The sequence below is a fragment of the Heloderma suspectum genome, chromosome 10 (assembly GCF_057233095.1).
Source record: "Heloderma suspectum isolate Gila_16-S chromosome 10, 16-S_ref, whole genome shotgun sequence".
Lineage (NCBI taxonomy): Eukaryota > Metazoa > Chordata > Lepidosauria > Squamata > Helodermatidae > Heloderma > Heloderma suspectum.
In genome coordinates, this window is record NC_139467.1 from 31,536,712 (window position 1) to 31,560,745 (window position 24,034).

The following is a 24,034-nucleotide window of genomic DNA, read 5'->3' on the forward strand; positions in this document are numbered from 1 at the left end:
TCAAATCAATCAAATATATATTTTAAAAAATACAGTACTGCACTAAAACCCTAAAGAAAAACACGTCAAAATTCCATCAAAACCACAACACAGAGAGTAAAGACACCTCAAAAGGCAAAACACACCAATCATCATAACAGCAGCAACACAAATAATATCAAAGTGTTATGACAATATTACAATGGTAGGAGCACTGGAGACTTATGATGTCTCTTTTTCTTAAATAAATGTGCAGATCACCAAAAACACCCTATGGTGGTTAGAGTGTAGTGGTTAGAGTATTGGGCTCTATGATTCAGCCCCATCTCCGGATTAATCTGCAATTGTGTTTTTTTAAAAATCCCCACAAAAATCTGTATTTAAATACATACTTTTGAACATACCGCAAAATATGCATTTATTTATTTATATACAACATTTATATACCACTCCACATCCATGTATTTATCTTAAAATTCACATTTCTAAGTATATGGTCTCATAAAATGCACATTTTAAACACATTTTGGTATAATTCATTAATTTGTTATAATTCATTAAGGATAATTAAATCCCCAATCTGCACACTAGTCTGTGAGATGTGCATCAGGTTAGTTTGCATCAGAATTTGCAAAGACTGAATTACCCAAAGATTCCATAGCTGGGAGATCAGCCCCGGTATTCAGCCCATTGTTTATTAATTAATTTATTAGTATGTGATCAGTTGATGTTCCCTGAATGGCTGGGAATCTCTCCTCCCTGCCTTTGGAAGGCGATATCTTTCAGTGACTGGGAAGAATACTTTGATGGTGAGCAGGTTTGGAATGAAGAGCCAGCGAGGTGCAAGTTGGTTGAAGGTGAAGGGCCCGGAGCTACAGTTGCTGTCTTTGGGAAGCCTGATGCAGAGTTACCAATCGTACTGTGAACTTCAGGAGTCTGATCCCAAAGTGCTCCGCTTGTATATTTATACATAATACAAGTATTTATTTATTCATTTATTACCTTTAGGGTGCAATCCTATGGGTTGTGCCCTCGTGAAACCGAAGCCTCTGAACTTGGAGGCTTCCATGTATCCACTGCCCGGCTGGGCTCAAATCGGCAGGGCAAGAGGAGCAGCACAGGTAATCTTTGCCTCCTTGTCCTCCAATCGTTGCATTTTTCACTAGATGGGCTTTTATGCCTATCTAATGACAGCGCTTCACAGGGTGAGGGAAGGAGGCTGGAAGAGGCTCAGGATATCTTGTATCCTGGCCTCTCCAGTCTCCTCCCCTCCCCCTGCCCACCAGAACACCCCCTTTTTACCCTCTCTGATGTCGATTTTCTGACCTTGGAGGCCAGCCAAGTGTGGTTCTTTCTGTGCTGGCTGAGAGGGGGTGGATCTTTGACCTCCTTCTGAGGTCAGACTGCTGTCTCCGACCTCGGAGGAGGGAATCCCCACTATCCTCTGGCCCCTCAGACAATGTCTAGGGGGCATAGGATTGCACCTTATATCCAGCCCTTTTTCCTCTTGCAAGGAACCCAAGTCAGCTTACATGGTCCTCCTCCTCTCCATTTTATCCTCACAACAACCCTGGGAGGAAGGTTAGACTAAGAGTCAGTGACTGGCCTAAAGTCAGCCAGTGAGTTTCATGGCTGAGTGGGGACTAGAACCTGGATCTCCTGACTTCCAGCCCAACACTCTAACCACTATAGGGCGTTTTTGGTGATCTGCATATTTATTTAAGGAGAAGAGACATCATAAGTCTCCAGGGCTCTCATCATTTTAATATTGTCATAACATCTTTTCTAGATATTATTTATTTGAGTCGCTGCTGTTATGATGATTGGTGTGTTTTGCCCTTCGAGGTGTCTTTACTTTCTGTGTTGTGGTTTTGATGGAATTTTGACAGGTTTTTCTTTAGGATTTTAGTGTTGTGCTGTATTTTTTATATTTGTTTGATTTGATGTCTTATAATTCTGCGAAGTAGGAGATATGGCTATTCTAAGATAGAGAGAGAGGAAAGATAAACAAAAATATGAAGAGTTTCAAAGTGACTGTGGTATACAGCACACCGCAATGTATTTAGAACATACCATTCAAATGCAAGGTATCATTATGACAATAAGCGAAGCCACGGGTTTAAAAAAAAAAAAAACACACTTCCTGGATGGTTGGATGTTTACAGCCAAGGAACAAATGAGAAAGGTTTAACCATGTTCCCTTACAAACAAATCACTACAAAGACTTGCCTACACAAGTTTTTCCACAGAATTAGCAAGCCGCTGTGCTCTGTGTTCACACCCCTTAAATGCTAGTTAATTAACTACATGGCCACTTCTCTATCCATCTTCAACCTCTTGGTATTTATTTAATTAAATAATTGCTTACTATAACCCACCTTTATCACAGAATGGTGAAGGCAATTCTGGACAACCTCTCAGATTGCCTGCTTTTTTATGACAGGCATTTTGCTGTACCAAGAAATTTTAGAAACACAAACGACAGAAAAACCAGTAAAAAAATCAATACAAGAGTTAAGTTAAAACTATAATGTGTGTGTGTGTGTGTGTGTGTCTGTCTGTCTGTCTGTCTCTCTCTCTGTGTGTGTGTGTGTGTGTGTGTGTGTGAGAGAGAGAGAGAGACAGACAGACACACACACACACACACACACACACCATATGTAACTATAAAGGCAATAGCAATGGGATCAGATACGTCAGCAGCAGTTTACCCACATTTGATGACCTGCTCCCCAAAAACTCTCCCAGACTCTACGGGGGGGGGCAACTTGTGGCCCTCCAGATGTTCTAAACCAACAAGAAAAATAGGATGGCACCATGAACAGGAAAAAAAGAGGGAGGAACTCCACATACCAAAATAAGATTTGCAGTCCTGAAACATTTGAGAAAACCTTCCTCAGGGGTACTAAATAACATACTTATAGAATGAGATAATCAGAAAATGAAAATGAACGCATAAGCAATTGTAATACAATCTCTTGCTAAACAGTATTAAAATAAAATGGTTCCAATTATTTTCATTAAAAATGTACATCTAGAGCTATAACTCAAGAGATTATATTGCCAAAAATTTCTTTTGTTAAAAACTAACAATATTGAGCATGTATGCAAAACAAACATTGGGCCTGTTCGCACAATCAAACAGCCCACCGTGGCTTATTTAAGCCACAGTGGGCTGCAGCATGTGCCAGCAGCCATTTTTAACGCGTCATCTGGCTTGTTGTGTGTCATCCAAACCCAGCAGGGTTGGATTGTGCAAGAGTTAAACAGCCCTCACACAACCCACCCCCGCCGCGTTCAGACGGCATGACAAGTCGCAGTCGGGGCTGAATATTCAGGATGGTACCTACAGGTGCCGCAGCTCGTTCTGGTTTACATAAGCCATGATGAACTGCAGCGATTGTGCGAACCTGGTCATTGTTTAAAAGACAAAACCTCTAAGAACAAAACAGCCATTAAAAATTACAGCTCAAAACACCTTTGCCAACATTGTGCTCTCCAGATGTTTTAGTCTACACCTCCCATGATCCCTCACCATTGGCTATGCTGATGGAATTGTAGGCCAAAACATTTGGAGGCCCCCAAATTGCCCACCCTTGCTCTATATCTTTCTATGTGGCAGAAGGCATTCAACAATAGGGCTATGCAGGGGCTTCCTTAGGGATGGCATTCCAGAACAAGAGTGCCATGACCTGTCTCACATTCCCACCTACCAATATTCAGCCGACATGGGAGACCTGGAATAGGATATGTGATGTTCGTCTTTCATTTGTTAAGCCTAATAAAAACAAGTGGTTTGAGAGCAGCAACCATTGTAAGCTGTTTATGCTTAAGGTCTGTTCTAGGAATTCCCAAAGTGTTTGCCATGAGAAATAATTAATTAAGGTTGCAATCCTATGTCCACTTAGAATCATGAAGTTGGGAGGGGTCCCAAAGGTCATTTAGTTCAGTCCCCCTGCTGATGCTGCTACAGCATCCTTGATAGTTAGCCATTCAGCCTCCGCTTGAAAACCTCCAAGGAAGGGAAGTCCACCACCTTCCGAGGCACTTCCGGAGCACAAATCTCATTGCCACAAGCAACTCAAATAGTCAGACTGGTTCTTCCAGGCAATCTCTCTGAGTTCTGGAATTTATCTGGAGCTTGGGGGCCTTCAGAGACACAAGCCCCACTTCAAATCTTGCTTTAACTATGACGAATCAGAAGCACATGATGATGGCAGCTCTGCAACTGACACAATTAAACCAACACATGAACCGGCTCTGTCGAAATCAGTGGGGCTGATTTACGTACAATGTGCTTGAATCAGGATATAAAAGAGTCTATCAAAGTACCACATCAGCAAAAGCCCCACAAGGAAGCGTACAAAAATAATCCTTGCGCACACTTTGTGTTTAGCTAATTGGAGCTCAGGGCACTTTTCATATTACAGTATCACAGCCAATCCAATTAGGACATAATGTTAAGAGAGAGGAAGGGGAAGATACATTAATGGGGAGCAAACAATGGATCTTCTCAGAAACTCCTAGAAATTTAAATTGGGGTGCAATCTTATGCATGTTTAGACAGAAACTGTGTGATAGCCTGCCCCCCTTAATTTTCTCTGCCCCCCCTAAATTTTGTTTACAAACAAATAATTATAAAACAGTTTACAATTTTGTCTTTAAAAGGCCTGCAAACCAAATGAACTGCCCCCCCCCTACACTTTTTTGATGGGCCCTCCCAGAACTTCTAGGCTGGCTACAGGTCTGGTTGCAGTTCAACACATCTGAAGGACACCAGGTTGTGGAAGGCTGGGCTAAAATGTCAGACTAGGACTGGGAGACCCAGGTTCCATTCCCCATTCAGCCATGCATGAAGTTTACTGGGTGACCTTTGGATGGTCTCTCTCTCTCTCCTCTCAGCCTAACCTACCTCACAGGGCTCTTGTGATAATAAATTGAGAGGAGGAGAGGACCACGTACGCTGCCTTAAGCTCCTTGGAGGAAAGGCCGTATAGCAATAAAGTGCATTATTCTTTCCCTATTAAAAGGTGTCAGCAACTGCAGCTTTCTTAAGAAAAAAATCACATGCTGGATTGTGGCCGAAGTCTACAAAGGTACTGGACTGAATGACAAGCACTTGACAGGGTTTTTTTTTTTATTTAATCATATTAAGGGTGCGATCTTATGCATGTTTAGACAGAAAAAAGGTCCCACAACTCCCAGCATCTCCCAGCCAGCATGCATTACAAAACTACAGACATAGTGGAGAACTTGTATTTAGGCTTTTCTTATGCACACACACCCCCCATGTACCCTTAGGCTTCACCAACACAAAATTTCTAACTGCAGGCCTGAGCCTCAGCACTCAACCACGTTTTCCCATCTAATTCCATTTATCCACCATCCAAGCACCCAAATTCTCCTCCCACCACTTAAAAAAGCATTTCTTTGCACACAGTGCAGGAAAATTAACTTCTTCCCACCCACTTCTCTCATCCAATCTTCATTAAGGCCAGTCTACCTCAATATCCCATCTTGTTCACCATCCCATCTCCAGTGTTCGATTTTGAGCCGGGGTTCTGCCTTGGATCCTGAGAAACATTATAAGGCAAGAGTGCTTCTAAGCACGTGCAAAATACTGGCCCTGCCCTTTCCCCCACCCTCTCTTTCTGAATAATTGCAGTCAGCCATGCACATCCGTGCTTCCAGGTCAGAGAACATGAATTCTGGACTGCCTTTCAGCCCCAGCCTGGCCTTTTATATATAAATAAAGCTCTGTGCGTGCGTGTACACGCGAGCACATATAATACGTCCTCACCTCCAGCGCCGTAGACTAGACTACCGTCTTCGTTACCTTCTCGGCCTGGTTGCCTTTGATGGCCTCCTGTCTCTTTAAATCCAGCCTTTACCCAGCTAGCCAATCCCAGACAGGATTCCCTATGACGTCCGAGCCCAGCCATCGCTCTTCCCCAACGCTTCATTCCGCGCACCTTTCCACAACTGCTCCTCCCATCTCCCTTCTAACGAACTAAGGGGAGGGGCGCCACTGTGAGCCCCACCCCTCCCTCCTTCCTTCCATCCAATGAGAACGCCCGGAGCTTCCAAAGTTCGCCGAGGGTTGGTTTGCCGAGCCGAACCAATCGCGGTGCGCCGCCGTCGGGGTATAAAATGTGAGTGCGGGGCTGACGCGCCTGCAGTGCTCAAGCGTTGCTGGCGCAGTCAGAAGAGGGGACGGGTGGAAGCGAGGAAGGGACTTGGCTGTTGCACGCGCCGCCGTTACGCCTCCCCTTTCCCCGTCCCCTCAGATATACTCGTTTTTCTCGGGGTTGCGGCTTCCCCCCCATCCTTTTTCCTCCTCGTGGAGTTTTCCTTCGGCTGTTTTTTTATTAATTAGCCCGGTTTGGTTTCCTCAGTGACGCGGCCCGCTTTTATTCTTTTTTTATTGCCCCTCCTCAGCGTGTTCTCTCTTCTCCTTCCTTCGTCTTCCCGGGAGGGCTCCTCAGCATGCGTACGACGGGGTCGGCGGCTGCGGTGACGGGCGCCGGACCCTCGGGCGCCGCCGCCAACTCGGGAAAGCCGCCGCAGCAGCAGCAGCCGCCCGGCAGCGGCGGGGATGGGCGCTTCAGCGTCCTCAGCTGGGAGCAGGTGCAGCGCCTGGACCACATCCTCGAGGAGGCCGTGCCCATCCACGGCCGCGGCAACTTCCCGACCTTGTCGGTGCGGCCGCGCAGGATCGTGCAGGTGCGTGGCAGAGCCGGATAAGATGCGGCCGGTGGGCGGGAAGGCCCTCTTAACCCTTCTAGAAAGGCCGTGGGTTGAACCCGGGCTTGGCCGTGCTCGGAGTGGACCGTTGCAATCAGTGGGGCTTCAGTTAGTCACGAATAACTCGAGCCCCGTTGGTTTCAGTGGGTCCGCTCCAAGTATGGGTAGCGCCGGATCCAACCCATAATTCTTAAAAGTCGCCCTCTCAGCCGCCTTTTACCTTGAAGTAGGCTCCTCTGGCTTCTGTGGTGCTTACTTCCAACTAAGCATACTTGGAATCTGGTTCCAGGTTGCGGAAGAGAAGTCAAGAGCGAGGCTAAGTTTCTAACCTTAGCTAGCAGAAACTATGGTACACAGTCCTAAATGCACATACTAGGGTTTTATTTATTTATTACAATTCGTAGCCTGCCTTTCTGCCTATGGCAGGAGTAAAATAACCAATCCGAGTGGCTTAAAATAGCATGCACAACTTAATGAGTAATAAAACACATAATGTAGAAACAGTAACACATCAATTACTACAGAGCAAACACGCTTAAGGTCACGCTGATTAATTCAGCAAGCTTATTGCTTCCCTCCTGCCAAGGGAAAAACCGACTGCCTGCCCTCAGTCATTTTTACTTGTATGTAAGGCCTCATCAACTCAGTGGGTCATACTCCCAAGTAAATGTGCATATGGTTGCAGCCTTAAATAATTGGTGTAGTTGTCAGCTCTCATTAGGTTTATGCAAACTATAGCTATTACAGGTATTAAGAAGCTTGGCTCACTCTGAGCTAGATTGCCTGGTATAAAGTGGGTGTATTTATACGTGTCAGTTTTGCTCTTCTGTGGCTCTCTTTTATCTTGGATAGCTGTATCGAGATTTTTAAGAGCTGCTCTCTGTAACCATCAAGATGGGTGGCTGTAACTAAAGCACCAGCAAACCTAATGTCATGGCTCCCCACCCCCCCCGAAAGCCTGGGAAGTGAGCTATTAGCATTTAACTTTTCTATAGTGTACTCTGAGAATATAATGCTTTTTTAAACAACTTTGGTAATCCTCACCATAATCTCCTGCTAAGTTAGCTAAGTGTTTCTATATAATTTACAGCAAAGGCAAACTTTGAATGCAGGGCTTTCTTATTGATACTCCTAGACTAGCTGCTGTATTTCACAAGCTCGCTGTACTTTGAGCAATGGCAACAGCTTTGGCAAAGAACATTTTAAACGGGGGGGGGGGAGGGCTAGTAAGTTCATAAGCCTTTGTTCTGATTGGTTTTTCTTATCTAGTCCAGCATTCTGTTCCCACAATAGCCAGCTGCTTGTGGGAAACCTGCAAGGACATGAGTGCAATAGCAAACTCCTGCTCTTATTCCCCATCAACTGGTATACAGGAACATACTGTATTCATAATAGCCCTTCAAGGTGAGCCAGTGGTGGTATTCACAAATTACAAGTGGGGGCCAAGAATAGTGGTTGGTATTCAGTGGTTGTCTTACTGAACTTAGTTTCTGTGTTCTTAGTTCAGTTTTGCCCCCCCTTTGAGAATATAGATTGGAAAAGGCCCTGGGGTCTCCCTGTAATCCATGTCGTGCACCTCTTGGGGTTTAGTGGCGGGGGCTGGTGACAGTGCCACCCCACATCCTAATATGGAAGGAGATTGCAAATTTCTTCAGGCCTTGCATTCACTTGTGAGGTGGAAACCCATGACCACATATGGTATTCAGGTGCTTTCTTTAGGAGGAAAACCTGACCTAAGAAGAGCAGCGTTTAGGGTGCGTACAGGATATATAGGATACCGGTAATGGGTGTCTTAATACAATGGAATCTTGAAGATACAACCCCAGGCACGTGAGCAAATGAGTGTGAATGTGTTGAGCAGAGAGGTTTTGGGGAAATAACCCACCCACTTCTGTTTGTGTCACTATACCATGTATCTGGGAACATTAGTCTCTGGATTGGGTTGTGGTAGAGGGGAATATTTAAGATTCTTTGTCAAGAAACTATGCAGAAGTGAAGTGCACTGGAGTCTACCCACAAACTACCCACAAAATCCCACTCCAGTGAATGATACTGGTGCAGTCCATGTCCTTCAGCTAGTGTATGAGGCATCTGCCCCTGACACTGGGGCAGGAGAAGGAAGGGTGGTGAAGATGCTGGGTAAGGAAGCGGAGTTGAGAGTAGTGAGGAGGGGAGGGGTTCTTCCTCCGAGAGCTTAGGAGGGCTTTTTGCCAGGTAAGTGGTTAACCTTGCTAAAGTGATGCTGGGGAGCATCCTCCAGAGTAGGGATGGGCCAGTGCTCCTGAGCTGAACTATGCATATTGCTAGTGTGACTCCTTCTCAAGGCAGTGTTCCCTTGACAGACTATGTGGTAAGGATGCTTGGCATGATGGGGTTAAAGGCAGGCCTCCATATATCATGTGAGGTGTGAAACCATAAGTCAGAATTTCTGTGGAGCTAAAAGATCATAAATTGGCAGAGATGCCTCTTATGCCAAGCTATGTTTGAACAGCTTTTGCTTGTTGGCCCTTGGGGTGTCTTTCTGGTGTCTTCCAAGGGTGTCTTCCTTTCTGGCGTAGACTTGCATTCAGCCTCCCATAAAACAGGATGTATGTTGAAGCAAGTCCAGTTGACACTGGTGCTTTTTCATATATATATATATATGAAAAAATATATTTTTTCATATATATATGCCCCTTTTTCACATATATATGAAAAAGGGGCAACCAGCAACCCTCAACAAGAGGCTGATGCGACGCTAGAGAAATGCTATATATATATATATATATATATTGCATTTCTCTAGCGTCGCATCAGCCTCTTGTTGAGGGTTGCTGGTTGCCCCTTTCATGCTGAGCCTGAGGCCACAATCAACTCAAAAAGGGTCTCCTGCTGTGGTTCGATGTGTGTCTGAACACTGTGCTAGATTTGCCATTACAGTCCTGCAGTGCCCTTCCTCCACAGCAAAGACCAGATTGAATAGTGCATTACCGTGCTGGCTATCCCAACTACAAAAAATGCTGCAATCCACACATTTTTTTCCATCTCTGTGCAAAAGAGACGTCTGTGGGGGATGGGGGCAAATACCAGCTGTTGAAAAGTAATGGAGAAGGAACTGTATTGTACTTCTGACATTACATAGCCCACAAGCAGCCGATACAGGTTAAAATCCTGCTGATCAGGTGGCAGGGTGGAATGGGGGATGGGTCGAGTCTTTAGCCCCTTGCTTCCTCTGTAGAACAGCTGCTCAGGAGCATCTAACCTTTTTGAAAGGGCTCAATGGGACCACAATGGGGTGGGGCAGGCAATGCAGCAAGATCAGCTGCCTCAGACCACTCCTCTTGCCAGTCCACATGTGAAGGCTGGTGCTGCAGTTGTGTTCAAAGTCAGGAATTGCCACAGGCCATGTCTTCAAGATGGGAGAAGAGGGAAAACAGTAGAACTCAACAGTAGCAGCAACATTGTCTGGATTCTCTGGGAAATACATACACCAGGCACGCTTGAATGAAATGGATTATCGAGATCCATTTCAATTAGGCTTCAGGCCTGGTTTTGGAATGGAAACTGCCTTGGTTGCCCTGTGGGATGACCTCTGCCGGGAGAGGGACAGGGAGAGTGTGACCCTGTTGATTCTCCTGGACCTCTCAGCGGCTTTCGATACCATCAGCCATGGTATCCTTCTGGATAGGTTGCCTGGGTTGGGAGTTGGAGGCACTGCACTACAGTGGTTCCGCTTCTTCTTGGATGGCCGATTCCAGAAGGTGGTGCTGGGGAGGGTATGGGCTGAGGTGTCATCAATATGCGGATGACACCCAGCTCTACTTCTCTCATCAAACCCCAGTGAGGTGGTGGCTGTTCAGAATCAGTGCCTGGGCACAGTAATGGACTGGATGAGGGCCAATGAACAAACTCAATCCAGACAAGATGGAGGTACTGTTAGTGGGTGGTTCGGCTGCCTGGCTAGGTGATATTCAACTTGTTTGGGGGGGTTGCATTCCCCCAACGGATCAGGTTTGTAGTTTGGGGGTGCTCTTGGACCCAGAACTGTCACTTGAGGCACAGGTGAACTCAGTGGCATGGAACACTTTTTATCAGCTTTTGCTGGTATACCAACTACGCCCTTATCTGGACAGAGATAGCCTAACTATAGTTATCCATGCTCTGATAACTTCTCATCTGGATTACAGCAGTGCATTATACTTGGGGCTGCCTTTGAAAACGGTCCAGAAACGTCAGCTACTCCAAAATAGGGCAGCAAGATTGTTAACAGGGACTGGCCAATGTGATCACGTTCCGCAACTAAGTTTCCAGCTGCACTGGCTGCCAGTCCATTTCCGGGCCCAATTCAAAGTGCTGGTATTAACATTCAAAACCCTTAACGGCTTGGGGGCAGGTTATCTGAAGGATCGTGTCTTCCCATATGTGTCTGCCTGGACTTTACGATCATCCTCAGTGGTCCTTCTCCATGAGCCCCTGCCAAAGGAAGTGAGGTGGGTGGCTACTAGGAGGAGGGCCTTTTCAGCTGTGGCACCCCAGCTGTGGAATGAGCTCCCTCGAGAGGTTCACCTGGCACCTACATTGTATTCCTTCTGGCGCCAGGTGAAGACCTTTTTATTTTCCCAGGCATTTTAGCTTTCTAGTGTTTTAGCTTTGCTGTTTTAAATGTGTATTTTAAATCTCTGCATTGCTGCTAGGTTTTATTCTGGTTGTATTGTTATATTGTGGTTTTAATGCTTTTATATTTTGTTTTATCCTGTGCTTTTTGGTTTTAATTTTTTTGAACTGTCCAAAGAGCTTTGGCTGTTGGGCAGTATAGAAATGAAATAAATACACAAGAAGCTGTCTTATACTGAGTTAGATCATGGGTCCATCTAGCCCAGTACCGTCGACACTGACTGGCAGAAGCTCTCCGGTGTTATAGGCAAGAGTTTTCCTGACCTACCTGGAGATCAAACCTGGGGCCTTCTACATGCAGAGCATGTGCCCTACCACTAAGATCCCCCCCAATCTGAGTAAAATGTCACTTACACAAGTCAGCTAATATGAAGCATCCAAGGTCATTTAACTTTAGAGGGCCACCACTGGCTAGTCTGACCAAAGCAATTCAAGTCAAATGTTGGACTCTGCCCTGATGAGCTTGCATCCTTGCTGGCCCCTCACTTGGCAGACTGCTGTCTGCTTATATGGGGCTTGGAATCTGCTAGCAGAAAATAAATCTGCTGAGCGAGTGATATCTAGTCTCTTGGCCTTGGCTCTGTGCCACCGGGGCTCAGGATTCTCTAGTTGAACTTGGAAGAGAATGCCTGTTTGGTAGCTGTAGCTATGGAGCAGGAATGGAAACCCATTCAAGGTTCCTAGTCCCTATGGCTAGGATAAGCAGTTGGGCATGTGATGAAATGCTACTATTCTTGTCAAGGGGCATGATCATGTTTATACTTGATTCTAAGTATTACATTTCAGTAATGGCTCCTGTCCAGTTGGCCTGTAATGCTAGTAAAATGGTCAGAAAGATTGATGCCTGGGTTTAATAAGGAGAGAGGATTAATGGCAGACAGCACAGGTGTCTATGGTTGGCTAAGAAAGGCTCTACAAATTGGTCTGTTTGAGGTTCATATACATGGGATTATCACAACAGCCCTGTGAGGTAGGTTAGGTTGAGATAACGGTGACTTGCCCAAGGCTACTTGCTGAGTATCATGGGTTCAGATCTACACTTGGTCACGTCTCTGTGGCTTTCTTCACCTGCATAAGTGAGAGCTGTTCTAACATGGATCTACTGATGGCCAAGAGGAACAAAAAGGTGGGATGGGAGACTGATTGATGATCACATATGGCGAAGGTAGTAATGAAGGCAATGCTCATACCAAATGGGTAGAGTCTTCTCATTATTACATTGGCAATAGACGGTCATTAATGGTCTTTGTCCATTATTATCTTGATGATAAAGGTTTAAATAATATAGTAGGCTAACATGTTCTAGAGTTGTAGCATCAGCTGCTGTCATAGTTCTGTCATACTTTGGCTTGTTTCTGCTCCTTAATATGCCTGCTGGGTTAATGACAAAGATTGACCATACAGGTTTAACAGGTACAAAGCAACCTGCTGTGCAGAACGTCACCCACAAGGTTGGACTTCTTGGAAGGTAACATTGTACAACTTGATTGCTGAACATCAGGGTGGATTTTTAAAGTTCTCATTGGAACATGGTGACTTTAATCTAGATACTTAAGGGCAGCATAGTAGGCTGAGCTGTAGCTGAGACAAACAACCTGAGGCAGGTAACTCCAGGATTGCAGTTCAACAGAATGCTTACATTGGCTTCTAAAACTTGGCCATTTATAACCATGATGCTTGCTGCCAAAACAGATCCAGTCTCTTGCTTGGAAGTGAATCTTAACACACTAGAGTAGGATTTAGACTTCATTTTTATGTGGCATGTAAGAGTGCATACAGACAGCTTGAGCAGCAAGTCTGATGTGGAAGTTCATGTCCTGCCATTTGTTTAGATGTACAGTCTTGTCTCCCAGATTTGTGTGTGTTGGGGTGTGGGGGATCTGTGTTGAACAACTTCTGCATGTGTTAAATATCGAAACAGAAACCCATTGTGTGGACAGGCCACAAGCTGCAGGAGAAGCCACAGAATCTTGATGTGTGTACCCAAAGTGAATCAAATTGATATGTATTAAATAACTAGAAGCCATATAAGGTCTTGTGCTTCTCCTGCAGCTCTTTACTTGTATTTCTGTTTTATGTTTTTCCATCCTTCTGTCAAAGAGCTCAGGGTTTTCACGCTATCCCATTTGATCCTCTTAACAACCCTGTGAGATAGATTAGGCTGAGAGAAAGAGACTAACCCAAAGTCATCCAGCAAGCTTTGTGGCTAAGTGGGGATTTGAACGTGGTCTCCCTGACCATAGTCCATCGGTATAGACAGTCCAACCGCTACACTACACTGGTTCTTACACATGACATTTCTTTACATGGAAACTACTTCATGGGGACAGGAGGTAGTGAGCATGTGTTGGTGCAAACATGTGCATGCAGCAAAATACTCCTACTATACTTCCCACAAGTGTACATCTGTGACGGAAATAAGTGCACTTGAAATGTCAAAGCAATAAATGGCTTTGATGTGTATTGTCCCTATTGCTTGTTGACGCCCTCCAGTGAGAAGCTGGATAATACTGAAAGCTGCTTCCAGTACAGTCCATTTGCCCTGAAATAGCCTACTCTGCTGTGTGTCATCACCGCCACAAATTACTAGGGTTTTGTTTGTCCATAAAGTAGCAACAGTGTGCTTAGTAGGCACTAATGTTGTGCCAATAAGCTGCTTGCATATTCATTTTGTATGGGAGGTGGCTTCATTCCTCAGCAGTGACTCACTAATGTAAAATAAGGCACATTGGGTTCTAATTTTTTTAAGCATTTTAACAAACTGGCTGCCTTCCACAATAGCAATTGCCAGGAGTCAAAGATCATATAATAAGATATTATAGATTATGTGTAAATTTCCTGTTCTGTTTTAAGCATAGTACAGAATTTAGGGCTAATTACACTAGGCAGAATACTGACTTTCTTGTTGAGCTCTTTTTCTAATTGTATACTTTAAACCATATGCTCAAACTGTAAAGCTATCTGCACTTAATGATGAAGACTATTAAAATCTATATTCAGGCAGTTTTACTTAGACTAGACTATGCATATTACTGTTTGTAAGCTTGCTTTAATTCATTACTGGCATTACAGTGGAACTTGAAACTCTGGGAGGGTGTGGATAAGTCATAAAGTCTATGAGGAGTGGGCATCCAGTTATGGTATGTTGGTAAAGCACCACCATCTACGCACCGAAACAAATCAGCCTCATGTTAATCTCCAAACACATGCAGGCATAAGAACATGAAATTTCTTAAAGATTACTGGCACTCTTCACGAATTGTCAGAATCTGACACACTCTGTGCAAACATCTAGCCCTGCATTTGAGTAATCGGTGTGGAGTTGTCAAATATATGGTTTCAAAACTTACTGAGGTCCCCAGTGTGAACCCACAGCTATCCTTCTATACAGGTTTAGAAAGCAATGCCCTTGAGAGGGCACAGATTGCTGCCAATGACTTTGGTTGGATGACTGCCTTTGCTATTGTTCCCTCTCAAATGGGAGTGCAGGTATCTGGGGGGAGCAGGGTGGGAGTGGTGCACTGGGGCGAAGTAGCTGGAGTGTAGCAACTGCAGTGGGTGTGGTGGTGTGGAATTTGTAGCAGCCAATGGAAAAGCCTTGGCTGGCAAGGGATGGGAAGTGCTGATCTAGCATGTAGGGATTTTAGAGGGCAAGTTGTAGCGTGTAGGAAAGGGGCTTGGTTGGGGATGAGTCAAATTTTACTGGGGAGGGGAGGGTGGTTGGAGGCAGCAGTGATGCCACTGAAGGGATTCTGGTGAACAAGGTGTAGAATGGTGGCATACTCTAATGCAGCCTTCCCCAATGTGGTGCGCTCCATATGTATTGGACTACAACTCCCAGAACCCCCCCCCCGCCGCCGTTCAGGGAGTTGTAGTCCCAACACATCTGGAGGGCGCCATGTTGGGGAAGGCTGCTCTAATGGGGTGAAGAGAGCTATTTTAAGACCACTGATACTAACTCTCCATCTCCCCATAAAGAGCAGTGTTTGAATTAAGCTATGGCCCCTGGGCATATGCTTGATAAGCCACTTGCCTTTCCAACCCATTTTGAGTTTGATGCCCTGTGAGAATGACTACTATATGAAGTTGTAGCACTGTCAGTGAATGGCCACAGCCACAACTGCACATGGGATAGTTGGGGTGTCATAGTTGTCTCATACTGGCACAAGAAGCAAGAGGAATATAGTACATTCTCTCCCTCTTCAGTTCTGTGGACTGATGCAATGTGTACCCAAAAGCAAATCTGCTCCTCCTGAAAATCCCAAGAGTTTGGTAGATTGCTTGTTTTGAGGGCGTCTACCCTTCTGGCTGCTGCAGTAGTGATGACTGCAAAGGGAGACTAATAAATATAGTGCCCCACTTGTGGTGGCTACAGCATGCTAAAGTCTAGGTACATAGAACTAGTAGCAGCTGGGTGACAAACTGAATAAACCATGTGTGGCAGTTGGTGGGCACATGTTGCTTATGAATAATAAAGATAATCCTTGTTATCTAGTTTGAGTCAATCACAGCTTGGCACACTTCTACCACTCTCAGAGAAATACACAAATGGAAACAGAGTGGTAGGATAGGAGATGGAGCCCATGAACCAACTGCCACAATAGTTTGTATTCAGTACAAAGAGGGAGACTAACAGTGGTGATACCTGATTAACATAGACTGTAACACACTATATATAATCTATTGACCGGCTAAAAAGAAAATGCAAGCTTGAGTTCAGACTTTCCTTTGAGCAAATGGTCAGTGCAACGTGTTTCAGGTAAGATGGAGATAATGCTGGATAAAACCCCCTAGCATCCTCCAGAAAGTTTGTAAGCTATTAGTTCACACTGTAGTACTCATCTGGCATCTATGTATGTAATTTAAAAGATGTTGTCTAGATCAGGTAGCATTTGGAAATCCTCTTGCTAAGCAGTGCCATTTGTCACCATGTTTCAATATTCTAGTAGAAAGTACAACTCTGCACTTATCAGTGTGATTGAACCAGTTTCAATTCACTCCTGGTGAATTAATACACTAGTCAGATGAGCTCCTGACTGTTGGTGGTAGATTTTAACAATGCCAGAGCATGGAGGGCTGTAAGGAGTTGGGGGGGGGGGCAGTGGGGGAGAGAAACGACCCTCATTGCTCATTCTGTAACAAGCCCATCTGCTGAAACAACTGAATCAAATGTGTCTGTCCACACTTCTTCCTTTTGTGAGAAACCTCACTCTCTTGTAAGCTTCAGTAATACTACTGTAGATTAAAGGGTAGCTAATGCAGTTCTTCCTATACTTTAAAAACCATAATAGCACACTCAGTGGCTCACAGCAATTTTCTGTAAGCAAAGGCAAATGACTCTGACCAGATAAACATTAGTCAGCCCTAAATGCAGAGGTTGCCAATCTCCAGCAAGTAACCTAAAAAGGAAGTCACTTCTGTAATGCTTGGTCCGTGCATTGTCTCCAAACCAAAAGAGGTAAGGAACACTAGATGTTAAGACAATCAACGTACTATGCCTGGTCTGCTGGGTGGGTAGGTGGCACACAGTAGTTCTATATTCTGGTTAGTGTTCTACAGAAAGAGGCAAGCAGCTCTCTTCTGTAATCTGCTACAATACCCAACTCACTAGTAGGCTTGTATGATAGCTGTGTGGCAGGCAAAATAACGATGGGCAAAACTTTCTTCATCGCTACACCCAAACTGTGTATGAATTCCTATGAATTGTTGAATTCCTTTTGTACCGGGGTCAAAAGCATTATTGCATTCTGCAATAAAGATAAGGCAGTCCTCATCCAAATTCCTAAACATCATTAAAGCTTCCCTTACCAGAAAATTAAGTAACTTCTTAGCTATACCTAAATGCTTGTTAGCAAAATGAAGTCATCATCCTCCCACCCCCCAAGTTTTGGAGGCTTGACTCTGCTACATTCTGTAGCTCAGCTTATGAGCCTTTAGTTGGTGGTGGTGCTCTGTCAAAAAAAGTATAGCCCTTCATTATATGATCATTCATGTCTTCCTCCTGACACTCTGAACTGACTTAGTCCAGAAGGTGATTAAAGATGCACCTTAAGTGGTTTAGTTAACTCCTTTAATGCAATGTTCTAAGCACCTGGCTATACTCAAATTGGGATGGAGTACTGCATCCATTTTCCATACATATGTATTAATGTAACTGCTCTGAGCAATGCTCTGGGGGTTGTAATCTTGTGTCCCTGTATTTAGTTCACCTTAATTCTCACAAGTAGCATTTAACACTTGGGTGACACTGACAGCTGCCTTTTAGTTTGATTTGATGCTGGCATGTTAGATGCCTAAAACTGCCCAGCCTGCTAGCACATGGCCCTGCCATACAGGTGGCCAGTGTCTGGTCTGTTGCAGGATCTCTTGTCCTTGAGCCTTGGTAAAAGCAGCTCCAGAAATGAGCAATTTAATTGCCAGTATTCTTAACTGCATTTTATCAAAAATGTATGGTGTTTCGGGCTCCTCCCTTCAGTTTTAATCTCGCTGTGTTGTATTTCTTCAAGGAAAGTTCTAGGAAACTCCTGGCCCAAGAATAAAGGCTGTAGGAGGAGGCATAGTCATTTGTGTCTAACTTGCCCAGACAGTCACTGCCTTAGGGTGGGAACAGCAACAGATCTCCAGCTCCCATCATGGAAGATTTGAAGACCTGTTAGCAAGCATGTTGATGTAAAAGCCAGAATCTGAACCTATTTAAGGTCAAACTAAACATAATGCCACAAGATCAGTGACTAGATTTCCTTTGGTCCCTAAAATTAACTGCAATTAGGGTAGGTGGTTCCCATTCTTTCCCATGCCACTTCCCAGTTAAAATTGCTCTGCCAGAGTTGCTCTCTGTCCCATAGGGACAGGTTTCCTGTATAGGTTCCCCTGTGGATCAAACAGCAGCTTTGAGGAGGTAACGGCAAATCATGCTAAAGTGCTCTCCCCAACAGCACTTCACAGTCAGATTTGTGGTCCTTGCAGCCGCAACTAAACTTTTAAAAAAAACCATGAGAGATTTCCTACACTGTACCTAATTGTGTGCATAGAAATGCTCTTAGATGTGTGCTTCTTCATTTGCTCTTCTAAATTGCCTATAAAGGTATTAACACAGGTCACCTATTTAATCACACCAGCCAGATGTTCGCCGAAGGCAGTGGGGAATTGCCTCCTGTTTTGCTAGCTGTCAATGCTTACAGCAATCTGCCTCTCCTTGTGTTGCAGGTGGTCCGTAGCCGTCTAGAAAAGCAGGGCATCTCTGTTCACAATGTGAGATTGAACGGCTCGGCAGCAAGCCACGTGCTGCATCAGGACAGTGGCCTGGGGTATAAAGATCTGGATCTCATTTTTGGTGTAGACCTGAAAAGTGAGGATGTTTTCCAGCTGGTGAAAGATGTAGTGATGGATTGTCTCCTGGACTTCCTCCCAGAAGGGGTAAACAAAGATAAGATCACTCCCATGACTCTGAAGGAGGCCTATGTGCAGAAGTTAGTGAAAGTGTGCAACGAAACAGACCGCTGGAGCCTTATATCGTTGTCAAACAATAGCGGGAAGAATGTGGAGCTCAAATTTGTAGACTCTCTCCGACGGCAGTTTGAGTTCAGCGTAGATTCTTTCCAGATAATATTGGACTCACTGTTGCTCTTTGGAGAGTGTTCAGAAAACCCGATGTCTGCAAACTTCCACCCTACTGTCACTGGGGAGAGTATGTATGGGGACTTTGAGGAGGCAATGGACCACCTGAGGAACCGAATCATTGCCACCAGGAATCCAGAGGAAATCAGAGGTGGTGGGCTTCTGAAGTACTGCAACCTCCTCGTAAGGGGATTTAAGCCCAGATCAGAAGTTGACATGAAGGCGCTGCAGAGATACATGTGCTCCAGGTTTTTTATAGACTTTCCTGACATTGGGGAGCAGCAGCGGAAGCTGGAGTCCTACCTCCAGAGCCACTTTGTTGGCATGGAAAGTAGAAGGTACGATTGCCTGATGACCCTACACAGAGTGGTGAATGAGAGTACAGTGTGCTTAATGGGACACGAAAGGCGGCAGACACTGAACCTCATTGCCATGTTGGCTGTGAGGGTCCTGGCTGAGCAGAACATCATCCCGACTGTCACAAACGTGACCTGCTACTACCAGCCAGCACCGTACGTCAGTGAAATCAATGTCAACTATTACGTAACCCACATGCAGCCTCTCCTGCCGTGCAGTCACTCCTACCCAACTTGGCTCCCCTGCAACTGAGCACTGAAATGGCTCCGGTCAGTGTCCTCTGGGGAGCAGAGGTTGTGCGCTCAGAAGAAGAAGAAAAAATGCTCTTGACTATCTTGGTCCTACATTGGAACTAAGTCTGCTGTATATTGTGGGAAATTGTGCAGTGTTATGAGTAGTTACCAGAAATGTTTACAGTAAGAAAATGCTTGAGTTATGTATGGGGTGGGTGGATAGGATTAGGTTAAAGGTAGAGCTGCACTACCTGAGATGCAAGCTGATTTTTTTTCTTTTTTTTTTAGTACAAAAGCATTAAGGGCTGTGCAGACTGTTTCTGAACATATGCCACAGTGGCTGATTCCTTTTTAAGGGACCAAAGAAATCCTATTCAAGTGCCTGCAACCAAAAAAAAAATTGTACTGTAACCTTTATTAATATTTTTTGTAGGAGCAGAACTCCCTGTTGGTAGTTCAGTTTGGGATGTCTGCAATTAATTTGGGGGTTAGGGTCACTCAATCATTTCTGTCAAGGGAACTGAACAGGGGCTTGTGAGAACAGTCACTGTACTATGGCTTGGTCTCTGATGGACCAGCAGTATTGATTTAGCCATCACAGCCGAATCGGGGTGGGGGGGGGTTCATAGCAATAGAGATGCTTTTGACAAGATGGGTTGTTGTACATAACCATCATGAAGGCTAGAAGAGGAATGGGATCCTGCCCCCCCCCCCCAAGTATTACTCCAGAAAATGTGCAGTGCCAAACCTAGGAGGTGACTTCATGAAGGAAAGGATCTAGATGAGTCTTTGCTATATCAATACACCCTTTTGAAGGGAATGAGCAATAGTAGGAGTTCTCTGTGATATTGAAAGGCAGCCTAGCTGGCTACCAACCAGTATAAATATATGGAATCACAAACAGATGTGGGCAGACCATCTGTTCTTGGTAGCAGCTGTGAAGCTAAGGTTAAGTCTTGGGCCAAGATTCCTGCCCGCCCCCCTTTACAGAAAATAGTAGCAGACTCTCTGACACTATCACCAGCCCTGAGAGCTGCTGCTCTTTTCCTTATTGGATGCCTGTGTCCACCTGCTTGACCTCCACATCAGGGTAAGATAATATTTTATGTAGCCTAGCAAGAGGCTTCTCATTGGCAAAGGATTGATGTTGGAGAATTCCCCCAAGTTTGGTGCTTTTCTGCCATGGAAGGGAGATTGGGGGAGATGTCTTTTAAAGCCAAACTTCTGTATCCAAGAGGCGCTTGGTATCTTGTACAAAATACACGAGCTTTTGAAGGAGCTACTTATACAGCACAATAGTCCTTTCTCCGGATGTTCTGGATTGCGTAGCAATTCCTTGTGCAATATGTCAGTTCAGGTTGGTTCTTTATGCTTTTTCTTAGGAAGCGAGGCAGTGAATGAATACTTTAGCTTTTTGGCAGGCCTGCTCTGAAAGGGCTACGTGAAAGATGCTTCATGGTGTATCCTTGAAGGCCAACTTACTTACTAATCTGTTTCTTTGCAATAAAGCTGTACCATATTGGGGCAGGCTGAAAAAAAATGAAATAAAATATCATACTTGGATTGTGTCTAGGTAAAATTCTGCCTCTTCCTGGGGAATGTGAGCTGGTTTGACAAGACCAAACCATTTTAAGTCTGCTGCCATCTCGACAAATATCTGCTCCAACTTCTCCCATTTTGACCTTTCACAACTCTTCCTGGCTGAGAAGGTTGGACTGCTCACTTCTGAGAGGTCCAACACTATGTAAATAGGGAGTTCTCCTGAAATACGTAAATGATTCTTGAAGACATTTCTTCTACATACCAGTGAATTCTTCCCTGCTCCAAGATGAATGCGGCTGCAGTGCCAAATGTAAGGGGCTTTATCGAGTTTTCCTTTTTCCACTTCAAGAAAAGGCTGCTTCTAGACTCTTCCTTGGCAGCCTTTTAGTAGTTCACATTTAAAAGGGGTTGCACTAAAGTAGCACAGCTGACTAGCTAGCAGCACTTTTTTGGCTAACGGGAAACTTAAGCATTAGAAGAACTGCCTCTTTACAAAGGTGGGTTTAAAAAAAAACAAAAAAACCTTCCTCTATAATCAAGGGCTTGCTGGAGGAATTAAAAAATGCACTTTTGTGGCATGGGGATGTGTGTGTGGTGAAATTCTTACAAATGGAAGCTGCATCAGACGTATGCTGTGATCATGCTGTTTACTTTGTATGTGTGAGGATATCCTAAAGATTTGAAGAGTTTGACACTTTGAATGGCACTTCCAGACTTGTGTTTGAATGTGTTCTGCAGCAATCAAACCTGTCATGCAGTAGGCCTGACATAAGACTTGCTAGATTCTTTAGAATCTGTCACCATAAATAAATACAATGTATTGAACTCTGTTGGATTCTTCTTACTTGACCACATGAAGAGATCTTGGTTCTCATTTCTTGATCACCAGCCCTCCCTTCTGCCCCACCAGTTGTTCACCTGAAACAAGACTGATTTGGGCAGAAACGGGCCCAGGCACAAAGATGGCTTCCAGATTGCTATCTTTCCCTCCCCTCTATGAAATGCCACTTCAAATTACAGTTGCAAATGGGAAGAACAGGTAAACTCGAGCGCCTTCCCTGACCTGGTGCCCTTCAGATATTTTGGAATGCAACTCCCATTGTCCCTGACAATTGGTTGTGCTGGCTGGGGCTGATGGGAGGTGTAGTCCAGCACAACTGGAGGGCACCATGTTGGGGAAAGCTGCTTAAACATATGGTGTCAGCTCAATCATGGTACTATGGGAAGGGAGGCAAATAACCCAGAATTGGGACGGGGGCAGAGGTGTGAAGAGGCAGAATATTAACACTCTATAGTCACACCATGTCAATGGGCAAAGTAATTCACGTTAGTTTTTCCGTCATGATAGAACATTCATGCAGCACACATTTACATCCTCTCAACTAAAAAGCTGGAAGTAAATACAGCCAGTATGGGGGCTTCCTTTGCCTATGCTGTCTTAACAGAAGCATGCATAGTTTTCTTTGCCATAGGGCGCTAATGTAATCAAAGGCTGACTTAGGCACTCTAGAGTAAGTCTGTTTCTGGAGTAACAGTTCCTTCTGCAGTGGAAGTTGAACTTCAATATGAGTGGAAGAATTCAGTGAGAAATCATGATTAGATAAGGGCTAAATTAGCAGAGGTTATAGGCACTATATGCACACAAGGGTTGAAAAAGCTGAACTGAGCTAGAGAAAATGCTGTTTCTTAACATGGGCTGTGAATTGCAGTCTATTCTGGAGGGGGGGGGGAGAAAATACTGGGATTCAGATAACACTAAGCTTAGCACCCTGACTGTGGCTGGATCTGGCAACCTAGCTCCGTGTGGTCCTGTCTTAACTCTCCATTAGTTGAAAATGAATATTCACATTTGCCCTGCCTACAAGGCTCAAAGCAGTTCTGAAGATGATGCTTCTGGTGTGAAAATTATTTTGCCCCTTATGCATAATATGCCTTAGTTCTTATCCTACCAAGTTCTAGCTCTCTTATGCCATTCCAATGGTGTGATCTCTCCAGTCTCAGCCTATTATGTTCTGCAGTTGGCAGTTGTCTCTGAATCTGACCAGAGCAGCACAAAACACCTGATGTGGTTGGCTTTTTCCATTGTTGGAGCAGATCAAGCTAAACAAAAGGATGCTAGTGGAAAACACTAGTTGTGATCGGAAAGGGGCTTTCAATGTTTGAGTTGATCTCTTTTAAAATATCTAATAAAACATCTATTTTCTCAAAATGTGGTCTGTCATTCTTGGCTAACCAGTGACAAAATGCTGAAGGCGACCTTCAGTCTATACCTCTTAAATTTACTAGTCTGTCAGTGACTAGGAAAAAACAGTTAAAGGGAAACCCTTGCTAGATTAGCCCAAGTATAATGCAAATTTCTTTGGAGGGCTGTAAGAGAAGCAAGCAACCCTGAGCTGGTTAAATAAGGGTTGCTTTTATGCATGCATATTTGGCCTTGATAGTTGTAAGTAGGGATGTCAGAATTCTGCGATGGATCTCGGTGAGGCCGAATGCCAGTGCATTTGCCCCCCCCGAAATCTTTCGTGGAACGAAGCCCCCGCTGCCCCCACCCCACGAAAGGCGCGCGAAACGGAGCACTTACCTGCTCCCATCTGCGCTGCATTGCGAATGGCGGCCGTCCTGGCCATTCGCTTCCTCCTCTTCCTAGCCGTGATAGGCTACGTACGTATTTACGTAGCCTATCACGGAGGGGGGGGAACCCCAGTGTACGCAAATGGCGGCGGCTACCACCATTTGCGTACACTGGGGTTTCCCCCCCTGCCATGATAGGCTACGTAAATTTTTACGTAGCCTATCATGTCTCAATACAGGGGCGCAAATGGCGGCAGCTACGACAGCCGCCATTTGCGTCCCTGCAGGGCTGCCCAGCAGCTAGATGTCTGGTTGCGGGCGGCCAGCTGGTGGCTCCG

The 24,034-nt window shown here is 44.9% G+C and overlaps 1 protein-coding gene and 1 long non-coding RNA gene across 8 annotated transcripts in view; one reads left to right on the forward strand and one right to left on the reverse strand.

Annotated features, from left to right (window-relative positions):
• LOC146338049 (uncharacterized) overlaps positions 1-5,826 on the reverse strand; it is a 99,043-nt gene extending 93,217 nt beyond the window's left edge. For all 7 annotated transcript variants that reach the window (XR_014785150.1, XR_014785148.1, XR_014785147.1 and 4 more), the window contains exon 1: positions 5,780-5,826. This is a non-coding gene — a long non-coding RNA (uncharacterized LOC146338049). The remainder of the gene's footprint in view (positions 1-5,779) is intronic.
• Positions 5,827-6,154: 328 nt separating this feature from the next.
• Positions 6,155-23,330, forward strand: TENT5B (terminal nucleotidyltransferase 5B). The gene is made up of 2 exons (XM_084815778.1): positions 6,155-6,702; positions 18,583-23,330. Exons 1-2 carry the CDS (start codon positions 6,466-6,468, stop codon positions 19,600-19,602), a joined length of 1,257 nt encoding a protein of 418 aa, XP_084671904.1. The 5' UTR covers positions 6,155-6,465; the 3' UTR covers positions 19,603-23,330.
• Positions 23,331-24,034: the final 704 nt, after the last annotated feature.

Coding starts and splice junctions, on each gene's coding strand:
- TENT5B (XM_084815778.1), top strand. CDS start 6,466: ATGCGTACGACGGGGTCGGCGGCTGCGGTGACGGGCGCCGGACCCTCG. Junction 6,703..18,582: donor GGCCGCGCAGGATCGTGCAG/GTGCGTGGCAGA, acceptor CTTGTGTTGCAG/GTGGTCCGTAGCCGTCTAGA.